This window comes from Pyxicephalus adspersus, chromosome 1, assembly GCF_032062135.1.
Source record: "Pyxicephalus adspersus chromosome 1, UCB_Pads_2.0, whole genome shotgun sequence".
NCBI classification, from domain to species: domain Eukaryota; kingdom Metazoa; phylum Chordata; class Amphibia; order Anura; family Pyxicephalidae; genus Pyxicephalus; species Pyxicephalus adspersus.
The window spans coordinates 128,716,299-128,734,172 of NC_092858.1; the positions used below are offsets into that span (position 1 = coordinate 128,716,299).

Below are 17,874 nucleotides of genomic sequence, written 5' to 3' on the forward strand. Positions count from 1 at the left end.
TATATATATATATATATATATATATATATATATATATGTATGTATTTTTTTTATTTATATATGTGTAATTTTTTCTTTATTAACATTTGTAGCGAAGGAATTTGTTTGTTCATTACCCTTTTCTTTTTAGCGTGCTATGATGCGATTCTCTGAGCTCGAGATGAAAGAACGAGAGGACCACACACCTACCAAAGACTCTGAAACTTGCAAATACAATCAGCCTGAGCGAGATGAAGCCAAGCCTCCGATCGAATATAATAAGCCAGCCTCTACAGCGCTGGGAGAATCCGTCATCAGTCAAACGGAAGGTGAGGAAAATAGAATGCAGAGCATTATCAAGGAGTCCGCTAGTTGACTGGAAAACGTTCCTCTGAAGCCTCTGACATGTTGGGCTCGAGTACGAATTGAATGTGTGTTTCATTTAACTTGGCGTTTTCCAGGCACTGGTACAATAAAGATACCAGAGCAGGGGGATTAGGTGATATCAGCATGTGGGCATCCTGCCAATAGCCAGACATCAGCGTCTTGAGGTTTTCTTTAAGACCTCAGTAGTGTTCACCAAAGCCTCATATAATCCACTCTGGTTAGCTCTGTCCTGCTGTTTGTGAGTTTTCTGTAAATGCTAGAAGCTGGTTTATAGATAAGTCTTCAGTGTTTTATGACTATATACTGTGGAAAGAATATAAATCCATTTGGTGAATAGACAAAGCTTTGATATATCTCGCTCGTACCTAAGATATGTGTGGTTAGGGCTGCAGATCCATTGAGTGTAAAGCTTATCACACAGCTAGTGTAATATATAACAATTTATTATTCCCAGGGGAAATTTCATAGGATATGTAAATCCCGCTGCGCCTTAGGCTACCCCTCAGGGCTGATATCGGACGAGAATCTGGCGTGTGTTAAGTGTTTGGTGTCTGTCGTCTATCCGCCAGAACGAGAAACGATCGCAATTAAAGTGAAGGGGAGGCAGCGCAGCAGCGTGCCAGTTGCTCGTTTTCCCCTGTCCTCTCTACATAGAAAAGAACAGCGCTGTATGTACAGCACTCATTCATGAATCATTCAGTCTTTTGTCATTGGAAAGGATCGTGAAAGATCATTTCCAACAACAATTATTACACGTGTACGTAGCCTAAGTCACAATGCAGGCTGTACATAAGGGGGATGCTAGTATTCTAAAATGCATCTTCAAGCAAGAGATTTGTATACTTATTATAGTTTTATATCTCCTAATGACCAAACACAGGAATGTGACTGCACATTTCACTTTCCACTGTATCTATGAAATGTATGTGGCCCAGCCATGCCATGTGGTTCCTTCTCCAGTGATGTATAAATATATATTAGACACACCCAGACCAATACAATGATACTTCTAGCTCAGAGACATTTAATCAGAAACAACATTTTTATTGAAGGGCTTCCAGGTGTTTTAATAGGAGTTAGTTTAGAACAAATCTGCGTTCATGTATGAAAGCAGCTATGCCCCTTTAAAAAAGGCCTTTAAGGCTGTGAATGTGCAGCCGCTCATGTCACAGATATCCTTACGTGTCTGCACAATTTCCGGTGTGTCTATTAATGTTGAGTGCACATTAGTGGCACAATAGGGGCTAGGGTTACTGTACAATGCCTGGTTAATGGGTATTGGCGCTCCATCTGTGTTAATTGCCACTCGAGCCTGGATCGCCAGGCGCTGCGAATCCCCGCTGTGCGTCCTATTCAGAAGCCCGTGTGCTATTTTGCGATTGTAGCTGAAATCGTCTCAACCTGTGTATGCCGCTTCAGTGTGTAGAATGGAATATTTTCCGTTTCATTACCACCTCGCAGCTCTGCAGTGTGAAACAGCTGCTTGCCAATGTTTTCCCTTCACAGGTTTTAACTCTTTCGCATGCCGCTTTGTGCAGCGGAACTTGGCATGGCATGATGCGTAATAAGACCCAGCGCCTAATATAGATGCAAATAATACTCCGTGATTCCACGGCTGTTAACCCCTGGTCCATCATCACTTAGCCCTGGTTCAGCTCAGTGGAAGCTGAGAAATTAGTTCTTTTTTGTTGATATTGTATTAAAGAACACACTGTCTGTATTTATACCCCTGTGCCTGCCACGGCTAGATTAACTGGTCCAAGTATCCAAGTATTCATTTTATTGTCTTTTTATAAAAAAAAAAAAAAAAAAAGCATCACATGCTTATTTCACAACTACCCTAAGTATCTTTGTACTGACAGCTATTTGTATTGTGTCTAGCCGCTGCGTTCTAAACAATAGCTAGTACTAATTAAAACATTTACATTTTATTAGGCAGCAAATGACTCTGTGCATTGTCAGGGATTGCCCGATAATGTTGTCTAGAAGAAAATAGATCAGGCTGTACCTGTATGTGAAGGTTTTTTTTATTTTTCTTAGGTAGGGTTTTTCAGCAAGTGGGAGAAGTTCTCTGGGTAATTGCTGACAGGTATGCAGTTACCAAGCCATGAATAGATTCTTTCTCTCTGAATAGTTATAGTCTAACCTGTTCAGTTGTGGACGTTTATAACATGACTCGGAGTCCATGAAGAGGGGGCTATCTGGTGATTTACACCTCACAGATTGTTTACTTCTAGGATCTTGCTGCTGTGTGACATCGTGGTCTCATCTCATAACTATCCTCAGTATTGTATCTAGTTGTGTTGTACACGTTCTCCTCTAAGAGTCCTGACCTAGAGCTTAATAAAGAAATAATATATGTAATACAAACTCATCATTCGGTGTGAACCGAAGTGTTTGCATTCTGTTCTGTTGTGCTCTGCATTGTTTTCTTTGGAGAGATCCCTGCACTGGATATTGCACTAATGGTGTGATTGTGTTTTTTTCTGGAACAGTGTGGGAAGTCTGGCCATAAATATTTATAGAACTGGATAGACGTCCAGATATGGCAGCTGCTCCCCTATCAAACGATCTCAACACGACTAATTTAGACCGGACTCAGACGTCACACAGCCCTCTTTCCTCCTTTGGGAGTTAATGAGCTGCAGGGCTCAAGCTGTAAATCTTAGCTGCCTCCCTTTGCAAGTACAAAGAGTTTAGCGCAATCCTAGAGAATCTCTTCATTTGCTTCACCAGGATTTGTGTGTGTGTGTGTGTGTATATATATATTTATGTGTATATATATATATATATATATATATATATATATATATCTCCACCATTACCCATTAGCCTAAATAAACAAAGGATGAAAAAGAATCATCATCTTTAAGTGCTTCCACGTTATTCTAGGCAGTTTGTGGATTAGGGGGAACTCTGCAAGAACGGCAGCCCAGTCTTTGCTGGTTGCCCAGGAGACGTGTAAATGTTGCTATGGCAGTGAGTGTGTGGAGCCGTTCCCCGATATGAACGAGAGAGATTATGGGATGTATGTGCCGCATGAGTCATATGATTGTTCTCAGATCAAATGATCAAATGATCTAAGCGACTGGCGTGCAAGCATCACATCTGTGCGAGTCACGTGAGCCCTCAGCATGGGGAAGATAATGAAGCAACAGGCAAATTTAAAATCTGGAGACGCCAGCAAGCGACTTGGAGTTGCAGAGGAGTTTGTGTGATCTCATTTCTGCTTTCTTTCCAGAGACGCAGAAATGTTGTCAGCGAAGACGCATGGGCCTTCTGTGTATCACGTTATTTTCCTGGAGACAGATTTGATAGCATTATTGCGTGTACGTGTTGCTTCAGCCAGGAGTTTCCTGGCTTGTCGCTCAGTAACCAGGGGGAATTGTAAAGAAATTGTGATGCGCACATATTTTTCAGATGCATAGAAGAAAGCTGCTTGCAGTCAGAGTGGAACTGATGGTGTACTTTCTGCATTTCTGGTATATGATGTGGTGTGTGAGTGGAAAAGTGTCTGTTACTTTTTTTTTCCTCCCCTGCCAGTAAAAGATAATGCTGAGATAGCAGAGGAGCTTTGTGAAGCGGGACTTGTCTAGTGCGGTATTCAGCAAAAAAGCCACAAACACGCTTTCCACCCTGATCTATAGAAAGGGAGCCTGATATAAGTGTTCGTTGTTATTGGTGTGTTTTAAAAGCAGGAAGTAGTGGAATTCTGCAATCTTAAGATAGGCAGATCACATAGTAAGCAGAGAATATACCGTAATCATCAGTGCCATCTCCTGCGCTTGCTGACAAATGATTTTGTCAGAAGTAAAGTAGTAGTTTTTTTTTTTTTTTTAGATTTGCTTTTTAATTCCAGTACGTATGTCCACTGTTGATAGCTACGTAACTCATCTGTTTATACTTGGTGTCAACCAGTGTGTGACTAAGCATCTAGTAAATATGAATTTATAGGACCCGACTTTATGACTTTATACTAGCAACTAGCAATTTTGTTTTGGTAGGGATTTTTAAACGATTATATATTCATTGAAAACCATATATATAGTACATATTCTATAAGGACTTTAATAAAGAATTCAGTTACTGGGTAATAATGGTTATGTATCTAATAGAGGTTATTTTCTTTGGTCATTGAAGATCTGTTATTGACAGTTTTTGTGCTTAGAACATAAAGTGGAGTTGCTTCTGTTATATTCCTTTTAAAGTTGATTTTGTATAGTTCAGAAACCAGCAAGTTTATTGTAGAAGCCAGTGGTCAAACCTAAGGAGCCAAGGAACACATTGGCATGGTGTCTACTTCATGTTCTCGTGGGAAGTATATATATTTAATCATCCCCATCACAAAGCAATATCACATATAGTGTATGCCGGTCGAGCATAATTATATAAAATCAAACCTCTCTACATGGTTTCCTACGAAAATCACAAAGCCTTCAGGGCACCAGCATTAAGGTAACCTTGAATTAGAACAGGTTTTGCGCACATGCCTCATCGGTGGAGCCGGATACATGACTCCTGCAATTTGTTCAGCTCTGCCTTTAATGCTTGTTGAATGAAATTGATGAATGTGTTTCATTTTAATCACGGCCCCTGTATTTTCCAGGTAATGTGACACTTACTGGTGGGATCGTGATTGAAACCTCACAGTATCAAGAAAAGGAGGCCCCCAATGAGGATGGTCCTTCAGAAAAACTAATTTACTGCGATTCCTTGAAACTGAAGCACGAAGCCACGATAGACACAGGCAACCAAGGGCAAAGCTTGGGACTGAAGCGCAAACACCCTAGGGAGACCTTGGCGGAAGATCTTGACAAACGGTCTAACTGCAGAAGCGAGACTCAGGATGACACCAGAGTGAAAAGGAAAAGGACTGGTGAGTAGACTTCCGGGGTCTTGTAACAGCAGATTATCACAGCGGTAACGTCCCTTGAGGGAGACCGAAGCAGACGTCGGTGAGGTTTTGTAACCAAGCAGAAGATACCACTTCCTTTTTTTTTTTTTTTTTTTTTTTTTTTTTTTATTTCTTGAAATGGCGTGACCTTTTAGAGAACTGATCATTCCACCAACTGCATTTTCCACATTCAAAAGTGAATGTTAGCAACCATCTTTAGTGCCATTAGATTTTCTGAACTGATTTTTGCTTCCTTCCTTACATTAAAGGGGAAAGTGCAGAACCTCTTTCAGGTTTTTATGTTCCCACTAAGACTTTGAATGATCTGAAAGGATCGTTGGTGATCTTTTTAGGTGACCATTTGGAGCATGCCTGTTCTGTTTAATGGAGAAGATGGGTAAAAAAGCGGTGCTCCACTGCTTGATGCTAATAGAATTTTCACCGGGGGCGATCACAAATGATTTTTTCAGGTGACAAGAAACTAGTTTGCGTACATAACCAAAATCACCTTTGTTGGCCTGATATTGGTTAAGGTTGAGAAATGTTATTTTTAATTTTGCTACCATGTTTGGTAATGCTTTTTTTTGTCTGTTCTTAAATAAAACCTATGCAGCCCAACCAAATGACTAGAGGAATGTTAACTTACACATTTTTTTTCTAGATGACTGGCCAGAGAAAGATCTTAAAGATATTCCCAAATCCACTGAAGATTCCCATTGCAGTGAGGTCACGAACCTGAAAGTCTGCATCGAATTAACAGGACTGCATCCCAAAAAACAACGCCACTTGCAGCACCTCCGAGAGCTGGGCCAGCTGAACCGAAAGGAGCTGTGTGAAAGCCGTGACCCAGCAGACACAGAGGACAAGCAGAGGAATTTGCGAGAGGAGCTGCTCAAGGCTAAATGTGAAAGCAAAGGAGGCTCTGACTATGTTAAAAACTGCATTTCTACACAAGGTACTGAAGTGCTTTTCAGGATCTCAAATGGATCTAATATAAATTTATTTATGCTTTTTAAGGGAGATAATTGCTGCTTAATTTTTAATGGTATGGGACTAGATGGGTTGGGAAAAATGTTTCAGTAGGAATCCATAACCATTTCTGTTTTCCAGCTGGGCAAAATTTAACTTCTTACCTTTTCTTTCCCCTCCCTCCTCATTTCCATCCCTTTATTCCCTCATTCCCATATGAAAGGCTTTCCACCTGGCTGCCCAAGCAAACGGCAAAGTCAGCCAAACCCCACCCCAGCCCCTAGGTTAGTGGCAAAACAGCAGAAGATAAGAGAGGGCCGCAAGGCGTACGTGCAGTGCACAGATGAAGAGGGGGCTCTCCAAGTCACGTCATTGCCTGAGGATTACACAGAGTGCGAGAAGCCTTCTGGAAAACGGCAGTGCAAGACAAAGCACATGACTCCACAGGAAAGGAAGAGGAAGAGATTGCTGCTGGCTGTTGATGACAGCATGGATATAGGAAGCACAGATGAGAAGGTATTGTTTTTGGATTGCATTATTTATTGTGGCTAGAATTGTGTATTCCAACAACCCTCTTTAGGGGTTTTAACCATTTTTATTTAAAGAAGCCATGTAAGTCACATGGAGAATTCTTTGATTGCTTTCTAGAGCTTTATTGCTTTCTGTTTACTGTAACTATAGGTTTAGGCATTTCCATTGATTGTGACCCAGTAATTTAGTGTATCAGATTCACAGTATAAAAGAGGAAAGCTGCAGAAACTGCTGCAGACTGTAGAAAAAAAGAGTCAAGTTTGGTCATATTCAGAAATAGCTGACCGAAATGTGTGATCCAGAAAACCTGGAATGAATTTTCTCAGTCATTTATTTGCTAGCAAATGTTCTCAATCCTGGACCAGATCCATTCCAGATTTACTGGATCACCCAGCTTTATATCCTCTCCAGCCTTGGAGAGCTTTAATAAATCAGGCCCAAATCAGAATTACTGAAGCCATAGGATCAGTCTGACAGCCAATAAACCAGCATTTTCTGAAGGAGAGGTCAGCAGTGCCAGTGATGTTTTACCAGCACTGGTTGATTTTGACCTTTGCTCCAGACACTTGGATAAAAGGGAATAGGTAAAACACCCATGCTTTCTGCCCCCAGCCTTACATATCTGTAGGGTTGAAGGAATGTCAAGATTTCCCAGTTGATCTCAGCAGAGGATCTTTGATATTTCATTTAAACAGATCACCTAGTGTCAACCAAAGCTCCCAAAGCAGTCCCTTGAAATTTGCATTTGAAAATAGTGGTAATGTTTACTTGTACGTTTTTGCACATCATGAGTCTTTGCATGCTCCTTATAAACCAAGGCTACCTTGTAGTGTGCTGTCTAACAGCTTTTTGTGACACAAATCCAGAAAGAGGTTGTCTTCACATTGAGTCATTTGCTCTATATGTTTATTTTCTCTCATCTTTAATTGCCTGAAATGCAGCGCCAGAAGAATTACTCCAGAGAGGTCCGCAACATATTATTCTGTGCGACAGGCATCATTTCACAACTGAAAGGATTAATAGCTGGTTCTGTGCTAACTACATTGCGGTGCAACAAAGAGGTCACCAGCTTATAGATTTCTAATATTTCCTGCTTCTGTGTAGACATCTTGAAGTCATTCATTCAGTGGAATTGTGCTATGTCTGCTAGCTTTATGCTCACGCTCTCTCCCCCTCTCATTTGCCTTCTTTATATACAGCCTGCATACTGTGTTGATTGCTTGTGCTTATATGGAACGGTAAAGGGACAATGTGTCGGTGAAATAAATTAATAATTATATTAAAAAAATCATTCTATTAGCTTACTGTAAGGATCTTAACATCCTCACATGAAACTAGGGTTAATGATTATTGCAATTAAGTCATATTATTACTTTGATCTATGGAAACCAATCCCATTTCTCCTTGATGTCAAACATCTATCAAGTCATATATTTCCTGTCTTGCAGCCAGCCGTCTGATAAAGATCCCTTAAGCACTCTCAATTCGCCTGCCTTTTAGTTTACCTACTAGAGCCTCAGTTGAGTGAGCCGTATTTCTCAGAGATGGCTGCTTTCTAGGATGAATAGAGGTGTCTGAAGTTGGTGGCAGTTTGCCAACTTAAAATGTCTTAAAGTATACCTTTGCAGCATACACACCCCTTTCCTTATCTCCTCTGATAATCCATTTAACTTCCAAAAGTGAAAAAAGTACCCAGAACCTCTATGTATGGTGATGCATGTGACTGTGCTACGTTATTTGATGTGCACCAAGCCTGACATATGAGGATATTACATAGCCTTGCATAAACTACAACTTGAGTGACTTTTGCTTACACATAGTGGCTTTTTTTGCTCTTGGCTGCCAAATAAAATGGCAAAGGGAAAAGCAGTATGCTGCTATATGGGTTATTAAAGTGAACCCCCGGCTTTTTCTTGAAGAGATAATGGCTTGATGCAAATTTGCAAGGCTGTTGTGGGTCTGTGACCCAGTATGGAATCCAGTGTATAAGCATGAAGGCCAGCTTAATACGTGCTTTTAGAAGAATAGGTCATAAAAGGAAACTTCTTTTTTTTTCTTCTCCAGTACAGGTTTCCTAAATTGTTTTTCACTTCTCCGTAGTTTCTATATATAAATGCAGTGTTTTTGATCTTCTCAAAGGAAACCATGAAAAATATGTTTTGGCAATGATGTTAGGTACATTACTAATTGATGTAAAAAGTGCCTTTAAGGATGAACCCTCTTTAATCCAAACTTTTTTTAATTACAGGTCATAATTCGGGGCATTAGGAAGCAGTTTGAACTCTCACCGGACTGCTCTCCAATAAGAATGGCAGATCAGATGTCTTTTCTACAAACTCCATCCCAGCTTTCTCCGCTTCCCCACCACCTTCACGACTCCACACCATGTCGCCCCATGCCTCCAGAGGCACGACGCCTTATTGTTAACAAGAACGCAGGGGAGACGCTGTTACAGAGGGCAGCAAGACTAGGCTATGAGGTAAATACGTTGTTTAGTGTGAACTATCAATATCCTGTGTTCTAGCTTGCTGTGTGATAATATGATTTAGGGCTCTTGAGTTTGCGTTGTGGAAATTTGGTGACCGAAACTGTTAATTTTTTTTTTTACCTTGCTAATGTGACAGTTTTAAAAGATACTTGTACTTTCTCATCCTGAAACCTAATTGTGAAACCCTCTAGTGGTTTTCATTTTCAGAGAAATGTGTGTATTATGTAGATGCTTTCTTCATTACCAAGAATACACTAAGAGGTGGTTTCCAGATACATTTCCATTCCATCCTGCTTTATCTTGGGTGTTCCTAAATCGGAATTGGCTCATATCATCACGCTTCAACATTTGCCTTTCTAACAGATTGTCACCTGTAGGGCAGCAATGCTCATTTCTGCAGGCAATATAAATAATCAGATTCATAGATACATACATCAACGGATTGTACAAATAAAATCCTCTGAAATTTCCATCAGATTTCTGTCTTTCTGAAAACTAGCATACACCAATGGTTTTATAGCCCTGATGTGTCCTTTAAACATATGGAAAGCCTAATGTATCAGTAGGTCAATAACCGTTTCTCACAGCCACCAGTCAGACTGAGAATTGCCTTGAATCTGATTGGATAGAAACCGCAAAATGTGAAGTTGCATCGGGTTTAGGGAAGCCTTCCCATTAGCAGCCCATTGCTTGTCTAGACTTTTGGTATGTGGCACATCATAGTAAACCACATATTTACTTTGTAGTGATCACTCCAAGTGCAGAAAAAATGTATTGTTTCCATATGCCTATTCTGGTGAGTTCAAGACCCCCATCTTTTTGTAGTACTGTATGCACGTAAGGTGCTATTGTCCTTTTTTCACAAACAGGTAAAATCTATGTATGTGACATAATGGTTAAAAGTCAGGTGTTAGCATTACAAAAATGTCATTACACATGATGATAAAGAAGCTAGCATGGTGGCTCAAAGGTTAGCATTCTGGCCTTTGCAGTGCTTGGTCTCAGGTTTGAATCTCGGCCAGGACACTATCTGCATGGTGTTTGCGTGGGTTTCCTCCCACATTCCAAAAACATGCTGTTAGGTTATTTGCCCAAAACTTGACCAGTATGAAAGACATATGACTGGGGTAGGAATATTAGATTGTGAGCCCCTTTGAGGTATAGCTAGTGACATGACAATGGACATGACAATGTACAGCGCTAAGTAATATGTTGGTGCTATATAAATACTAAGTAATAATAATTTAACAGCTTTTATAGTTGAGATACTGTCATGTATGGGCAAGTTTGTCTAGCTTGGCATTTACTCATGCAGTTGTCTCTCTCCTAATGCCACTCTAATTGGAATTAGAAAGAAACCCTTTAAAATATTAAATTATGTGACTTTATGGAAGGATATTATAGCATGAGAATTTTTTTTTTTGGATGTACATTTCTCTGCTTCATCTCGGACCTAGCTGCGGGTCTGTAACTTTATATGGTAGCCTGTGCCGTTTAGAATGGATTGTAGAGTTACTGGAGCATGCTTGCTTGGCCTCCTGCGTGTCAGAAAGCTGATCTCTAAGCTGGTACCATGCAGTTACCCCCATCTGATCCAGCCACGTGACACAAAGGGTATCGTTGCCTTACTTTACGAGCATCTCATTAGCTTTCGCCTCTCGCTTTGGTCTAATATGTACAGCCCCAAATAAACGAAAAGGCTTCATGCTGTATCCTAGCGACTGTCTCCTTAGGTCAGGCGCGCCCAGAGCACAGATTAGCGCTCTCCCTGCTTGCTCTGAATCAGAATGAATAAAATACTCTCCAGCTATTCCTCACCCCCACCTCCCCCCTTCCCTCCGCCTGCTGACTAATAACAAGCTTGAACGCCAGGCAGTGAATCAACATGCGCAGCATCTCTGAGCAGTCTCCTTAACCTTTATAGATCGGCAGAGCAGGTTTCCTGGATCTTACAGCTTCTGAGAAATGGCAATACGCTTTATGTGCCGCCTGGATACAGCTTTGCCTTGCATGCAAATCATCCGCATGCAGCTGCTGCTTTGGGGACATTTTTTTTTCTGCTGGGTTGCTGTGAGACACTTTTTTTGAAAAGTTGCTGAAAGCAATTCCCATCTAGATACAAACACATGTGGAAGCCCTCGCTGTCGTCTGCATTCCTAAAGCACACATTTCGCCTCTGAAAATAGGCTGCTGTAAATTCTCCCTTTTTCTTCTGAGTAAAAGCAGTTTACATCTGTTACTGTAGTTGACGTTCCTCAAGAGAGCCAGGCTAATGGAATATCTCTGGGTGGGACAGCTGTGTATAAGAGTCATGTGAAGCAAAGAATGTCTGCTGTGATGTAAATTGCTACGGGTATTTATAAAACCGATGGTGGCGGTTGCATGTCTCGTGAGAAAAACGCCCAGCTAGTGAGAACAGTTTGGATAAAATACAGTTCAGCCAGACCATGGCTTGATTTTCAGGCCTCCCTGCTTACCAGTAAATATTTTTGTGCCTGAAAACGAGTTGCAATTCTGCTGTTTGGAATGTTCTATATATACACCACACCTTAAGCAATGGTTCACGAGTCCTTTGATGTTGCTCATGGCAGTGTCTCAGCAGGTGCTAAGCTTTGAATTACCTGTCTGCCGGGATACCTGCTGTGTTATATAGCTCTCATAAGCATGAAGCCAAACGAAGGTCATCTCTTTTATATCATTTTATTTTGGCTGTTTAACAGTATGAACAAATGCATTTGTGAGCACAAAAAACAGTAGGTACTGCAGTAGGTAGAAACAGTCATTAAGCTACTATTGCCATTGAAAAAACATTGCAGTGTGGGAGAATTTTTAAACCCACTTAGTTTACCTTAATCTCTGGTAATCCCTTGCAGCAAGATTTCACAGGCCATCTAACAGGTTCAGAAGTGGGGATTATATTCCTGATTCTTGTGCAGCATCACATCAGACGCTTCCTGCATTGCCAGCTCTGTTCAAACTTTCAATCAGATTGGTGGCTATGAGAATCTTGGCAATGGGAAATTTGGTAAAGGGACTTCAAAAGTGTCCAATCCTTTATCGTCTAAGATAACCAGATTAGTAATTAAAAGGCGCTGGGTGGACAGGTGTATTCTAACAATTATACAGGACGAATAGCCTGTGCTCCTTTGTATGCGTATAAAAGCTGCAGTTTCACTTTTGAATAGGGGAAATCCCCGAGTATTTTGCAGCAGAGACAAATAACTTTAGTATGTGTGCAGTGGTCCCTTCCATGTTCTGTTCTTACAGCTCATGGGTTCAAAGTAGTTGTTGATCAATGCCCATATCTAAAGGGTTTTGGGGGAAAAAAACAAAGTACACTAAACTAGAAATAATAAGGAAATGAAAGGATTTATTTTGTGTAGTCAGAGCATTTTTTCATTGTGAGTAGTTGACATTGCTTCCTCCCTACAGTAACTAGTTTTAACATATTGACTTTTCATTAATTTTAATGTCCTGATGCAACCTCAGACGGTCATCTACAAATCCTTTAATTTTCATTTTTGCGGGTACTTTTCCTCACCATTTAGTTATTTAAGGACATTACGGATGATTGCGTTGATTAAATGTGATATGATGGCACAGCCTTTCATATTGATACAAATGGCTGTAATTTGCAGTAGTGCTGGCCTACCTGGTGCAGGCCACTTTGCATAAATGCGAAATGTAATATCTTGTGCACGCTTTGTGCTAGTATACACAGAACACTAAGGGAGATTGAAGTATAAACTTTGTACAACCTTGTGTAAAAAGTGTTTCTATACCTCGCACAGCAGCACACTAGCAGCTTTTAAAATACTGGGCATAATCTAGCCCTGGATATAGAATTATTGTCCTAGGATGGAGCTCATATGTATTATTTGAAGTCCTAGGAGGTTAAATGAACCTGGCACTGGGTGGTGAGGTAGTTGCATTCATCTGCATCCTAGGTGTGTATTATTGTGACTAATATTATGTGGGACTGGGAGGACATGGCAGTTTTTTTTCTCAATCCCTGTATTATGTTTATAAATATTGTATTGATATTTAGTTATTGGATCCACCAATGTTTATGGTTTGTTTATGGGCACTTTTAGAGTATTTTTCTGCTCATTGAAATGACAATTTTGGCTGTTACAGTGGCTTTAACTATATCATTTTCTCATACAGGAAGTCGTCCTTTATTGCTTGGAAAGCAAGTCCTGCGATGTTAACCACCGAGATAATGCAGGATACTGCGCATTACATGAGGCTTGTGCTAGAGGCTGGTTGACCATCGTCCGACATCTACTAGAACACGGGGCAGATGTTAATTGCAGCGCACAAGATGGAACCAGGTGGGCATCTGCTGTCTTTTCCTCTCTAGTATTGTCCAGAGGCTCATGTGCTGGAGACAGCCTGAGAGTTTATAACTGCTGTGTGTCTGAATGATTTTAATAACGTTTCTTTCTACTCTCAGGCCAATCCATGATGCAGTTGAGAACGATCATTTGGAAATTGTGCGATTATTACTGTCATATGGCGCTGATCCTACTCTGGCAACCTACTCTGGGAGGACAATTGCCAAAATGACGCACAGTGAGGTGATGGAAACCTTCCTAACTGGTGAGTTTTTTATTATTAAGCACTCCATGTAGCCAAAGTAAAAGTATGCAATTAAGAACTAAATGAGGATTTATGTTTATTTTGTTGTTTTTTTAATTATTTGCAAATGTTTATGGTTTCCAAACATAATATTTTGGGTTAATGTTTGTGAATAGATTTTCCTTTGTTGCAATGAAAGTTGTTCTTTAATGTATCTTTTTGTAACCGGTGAGGGAGACTTATTAAATGAACATGCATTAGTGTGTTACACATATATGATTATCATTATTGAGCAACTGCTTTAATAATTAATTGGATAAGAGCATTTTGATTGTGGAAGAGCCTTTACTGCAGGGGGATTTGGAGAGCAACCTTTTACTGCACAAATAAGCTTGATGGGAGATATTTTTATCTAATCCGCCCAGAGGCCTGGTCTGATGGAGGCATATGCTGCCTTAAGAGGCTGCTGGCTCCTAAACTGGACTTGGTGACATCTAAAATTAAGATATTTTTGTCCTCTTGTAAATAATTTACATGGTCAGTTTGCAAAAACTACATCTTTACAAACATTTTTGGATGATTAAGTTACTGGTTGCACGAATGGGACTGTGGCCTTGAGCTCCAAGTTAAAAAAAGCTTTCTCAAGGTGCCTAAAGACAGGTACATCTATGCATGATGAATCCCCCCCCACCCACTGTGCATGTAGGGGTTTATTGAGCCTCCTGAGAAGCTGGATCTATTTACAGCTATTTACAGAACTGCTGTTTGAGGTTGCAACCTTTTACATCTACTCCTCCAAGCAGGCTAGGTTTTAATTCTAAGAATCATGCCTCTTATTAGTCTTGGACAGCTACTTAGGGCTGGTGAATTGTGTATATAGACTGTATATTTCTGCAAAATGAAAAGAATTGCAGCCTTTCAGTGAAAGTATGCGGCATCTTCTGTGCTTTCAAAGCTTATTAATGAGTGATGAAGCTCTCTGTAAACATAAACATGAATTATTATACATTTCCATAGAGATCCAGCAGTCACACGTCCTTGTGCTTGGTTCACATTTGCAGATTGCTATGACAAAGAGAGGGCCCTGTGTATTTTCAAGCGCCTGCTTCTAGGAAGAGAATGCTTGCGCGTTCCGTCTTATCAAGGGCATTTTCCGATTATAAAGACAGCAGGAGACAGTTGCTGGCAGCCTTGCTGTGCAGATGTGATAGCTGTTTTTTTTTTCTCTCTCTGTCTACCATGCTAAAGACAGCTAAATTAGGCAGCGAGAGTATGATCTTAGCTGTCGCATAATGAGAAATCCCAGCGACTGGATTGAAACCTGGTTTAACCCGCAGGTTTAATAGCTCTGGATCTGCCATATGACACCCGCACTGCCCCTGCTGTCAGAATCTTGTCTGTTTAGACACCGAAATGCTATAGATGCTAATTTCTAATGTTCTTACTTGACAATAAAAATGTCTACCTGCAACCAAAATAAATGCTAGCAGTACTCACTTGCGCTTAAGCCATAGTACGTAATGTACACCTAAGAAATATATTAGGAAAATAAAAATTCATTGCATAGAAACTTTTATATTTCACTTGTATTAATACTTCAAATATTGCCACTCATTTTGGGGTTATGGTCTTATGACATTGTGTTGGTCTAAGAAGAGTATACATGCAGTCTATGCACATAAACATGTTACGATTGGAAACTTTGTGATGTTAGGGCAGTAACAGTGCTTAAAAAACATGGGTAAATTGCTGTTGTGATAAAAGTTCATAATGTGGCATGTATTCCCTTTGGGTTAATGATTTTTGTATCATATATATATATTTTTTTCCCTCCTAGAATATTTAACGGACTTGCAAGGGCGAAATGGAGATGACCCCGGACTTTCCTGGGATTTCTATGGCAGCTCTGTCTGTGGTGAGTATAAACTGAAGCTCTTAATTGTTTAAACCAATATTTGAAGTGCCAATGTCCCAGTACTATATTTATATGTGTGCCTGATTTATGGGTAGTCCATCGATCTCTGTCAGACTCTGCTTCCGGTGCAGATAAATCCTCCCAAGTCGCTAACAAATCAAGGATGCTGAATACAATTTAGAAAGGTTTTACCAGAACATGATATATTTCCTGTCTGACTTGTGTTGAGCAAATCTGAAGCAGCTATCTGTAATTTACCTTTTTAAGCAAGAAAGTGCCCATAGTATCCAGTCTTCCTAGTGCAGGTTAAAAAATTACATTTTCTTTATTTTTGTGACTGGAGTTATTTTCAGCAGTAGGTAATACATTTTTCGCTAAACCAAGTCAGCATTTCTATAAAATATACTGGCATGTGTTTTAGGCCCTATGTGTGCCTCCGGTCACATTGACACTTAACACCTAGAGAATTAAAAGCCTTTTTTCCCCCCACTGATTGATTTACAAAATGGCACCACTATGCATTATTGATGCACTTTCACTCAGACATAAACTCTTGTAAACAAGCATTTAAATAAAAAAAAAAAATTGTATTCATACACAGAATGATAACGGGTGAATTAGCATTCTGCCATAAGAAAAAAAGTGCAATCTATTCCACTATTCTGGGGTTGCAGCATTATTTGTCAATGTACAGAGAAGTGTCATTTAAGTATTATGAAATGCAGTCTGTGAATCTAAAATGGATCTTGTTATAACAACATTTTGCATGGCTTTTCATAGAACATTTTTAATAATTTCCAACTATTCTCTGTCACATAGATCCAACAGAGGAAAGTGGGTTTGACATTCTGGCTAACCCGCCGGGTCCAGATGATGAAGATGACTGTGTAGATGCCTTTGAATTTGAGTTCTCAGACACTCCTCTTTTGCCTTGCTACAATGTCCAAGTCTCGCTGTCACAGGGGTGAGTTACTATTTTTATGATTTAGAAGTTCATAGGTGTAAAGATGATGATCTAGTTTGCAAAACGTCCAGACTGTCAGGTTCTTTATTTTGTGTCTTAACTGTAGTTTTCAAAACCAGTATTGTACGTGTGTGTGTATCCCAAAATTTTAGGTTAACTCCTACACTTGGATACCAACAGGGGACAAACCTAGCATAAGTAAGAGTGGCACAAGAATTGACACACATAACATTCTTTCCTTTGGGTCAGTAAATGGGTGGATAAAAGTCCAGTTCTGTGCTAATGAAATAGTTTAGCTCTTCGTACTAATTGGAGTGCATGCAGCAATACGGGCCAGATGTGCTGCCACGGGTACACACATGAATGAGGGTTATATATTATTGCCAGCAATTTAGCAGCAATGAAACAAGGCTATATTTCTTGCAGGCTGCACAGAGCGATGGAATAAATTATATATAGGATAGCCGTCCGCCTGTTTAAGGCACAATTAAGCAGAGACCATTTTTGAGAGTCGCTCTTCTTTCATGCTTTATTATCTCATTAAGGGTAAAATGTTATGGCACTTTTGTGATATTCAGTGTGTAATAAGCTGCAAGATATGCATTTAAGATGCTACATGTTATCTGCTAGTCAGATTAAGGTCCCTTTGCTTTCACACCCTTGCGTAATTACGGTGTGTTGTCCATTTTCCATTTTGTAGTGTGTACAGATTTCATTTGCAGTCTGATGGCCTTGTTCAGCTAATTAAAGGTTAATCAATTGAACGTCCGGCATTATATGCTTTGTTCTTATTTGTCCCAGAGTTGTCTGTGAATGGCTTGCTGGTAGGATCATCAATGAGCAGGATTTGCCTGTTGTGGATCCTGCTAAGCCTCATAGCAGAAAGTGCAATTTTGCAGGATCTATCCAACTGTATTGTAATGTTCACTGTGTCTCCAAACCCTTATAAAACATTTTGTAATTTACTAAATACTTTAATTGGCTTCCTTAGACAAATCTCATCTTGCCAGCAGCAAAGATTAGTCATCTTTTGTCTGGAATCTGATTAGTAATTGCCTTTCTAAAGGGCTTCTCAGTGTGCAGTCTCCTTTCCCCCCCTCACTTTTGTTTCCTATTTACTTTGAGCTGCGCATACTGTCATTGAAGACTGTGAAATAAGGAGCCAC

The 17,874-nt window shown here is 40.0% G+C and overlaps 1 protein-coding gene and 1 long non-coding RNA gene across 7 annotated transcripts in view; one reads left to right on the top strand and one right to left on the bottom strand.

The window, feature by feature from the left end:
- Positions 1 to 17,874, top strand: part of BCOR (BCL6 corepressor) — a 139,736-nt gene that overhangs the window by 119,705 nt on the left and 2,157 nt on the right. For all 5 annotated transcript variants that reach the window (XM_072427164.1, XM_072427194.1, XM_072427154.1 and 2 more), the window contains 9 exons: positions 131 to 308; positions 4,973 to 5,242; positions 5,922 to 6,215; positions 6,453 to 6,745; positions 9,009 to 9,239; positions 13,416 to 13,582; positions 13,705 to 13,850; positions 15,667 to 15,744; positions 16,564 to 16,708. In XM_072427164.1, the coding sequence (XP_072283265.1) occupies positions 131 to 308; positions 4,973 to 5,242; positions 5,922 to 6,215; positions 6,453 to 6,745; positions 9,009 to 9,239; positions 13,416 to 13,582; positions 13,705 to 13,850; positions 15,667 to 15,744; positions 16,564 to 16,708 (1,802 nt within the window). The remainder of the gene's footprint in view (positions 1 to 130; positions 309 to 4,972; positions 5,243 to 5,921; positions 6,216 to 6,452; positions 6,746 to 9,008; positions 9,240 to 13,415; positions 13,583 to 13,704; positions 13,851 to 15,666; positions 15,745 to 16,563; positions 16,709 to 17,874) is intronic.
- The window catches only part of LOC140341448 (uncharacterized), a 70,687-nt gene that overhangs the window by 7,733 nt on the left and 45,080 nt on the right, over positions 1 to 17,874 (bottom strand). The gene's annotated exons all lie outside the window — the stretch shown is intronic.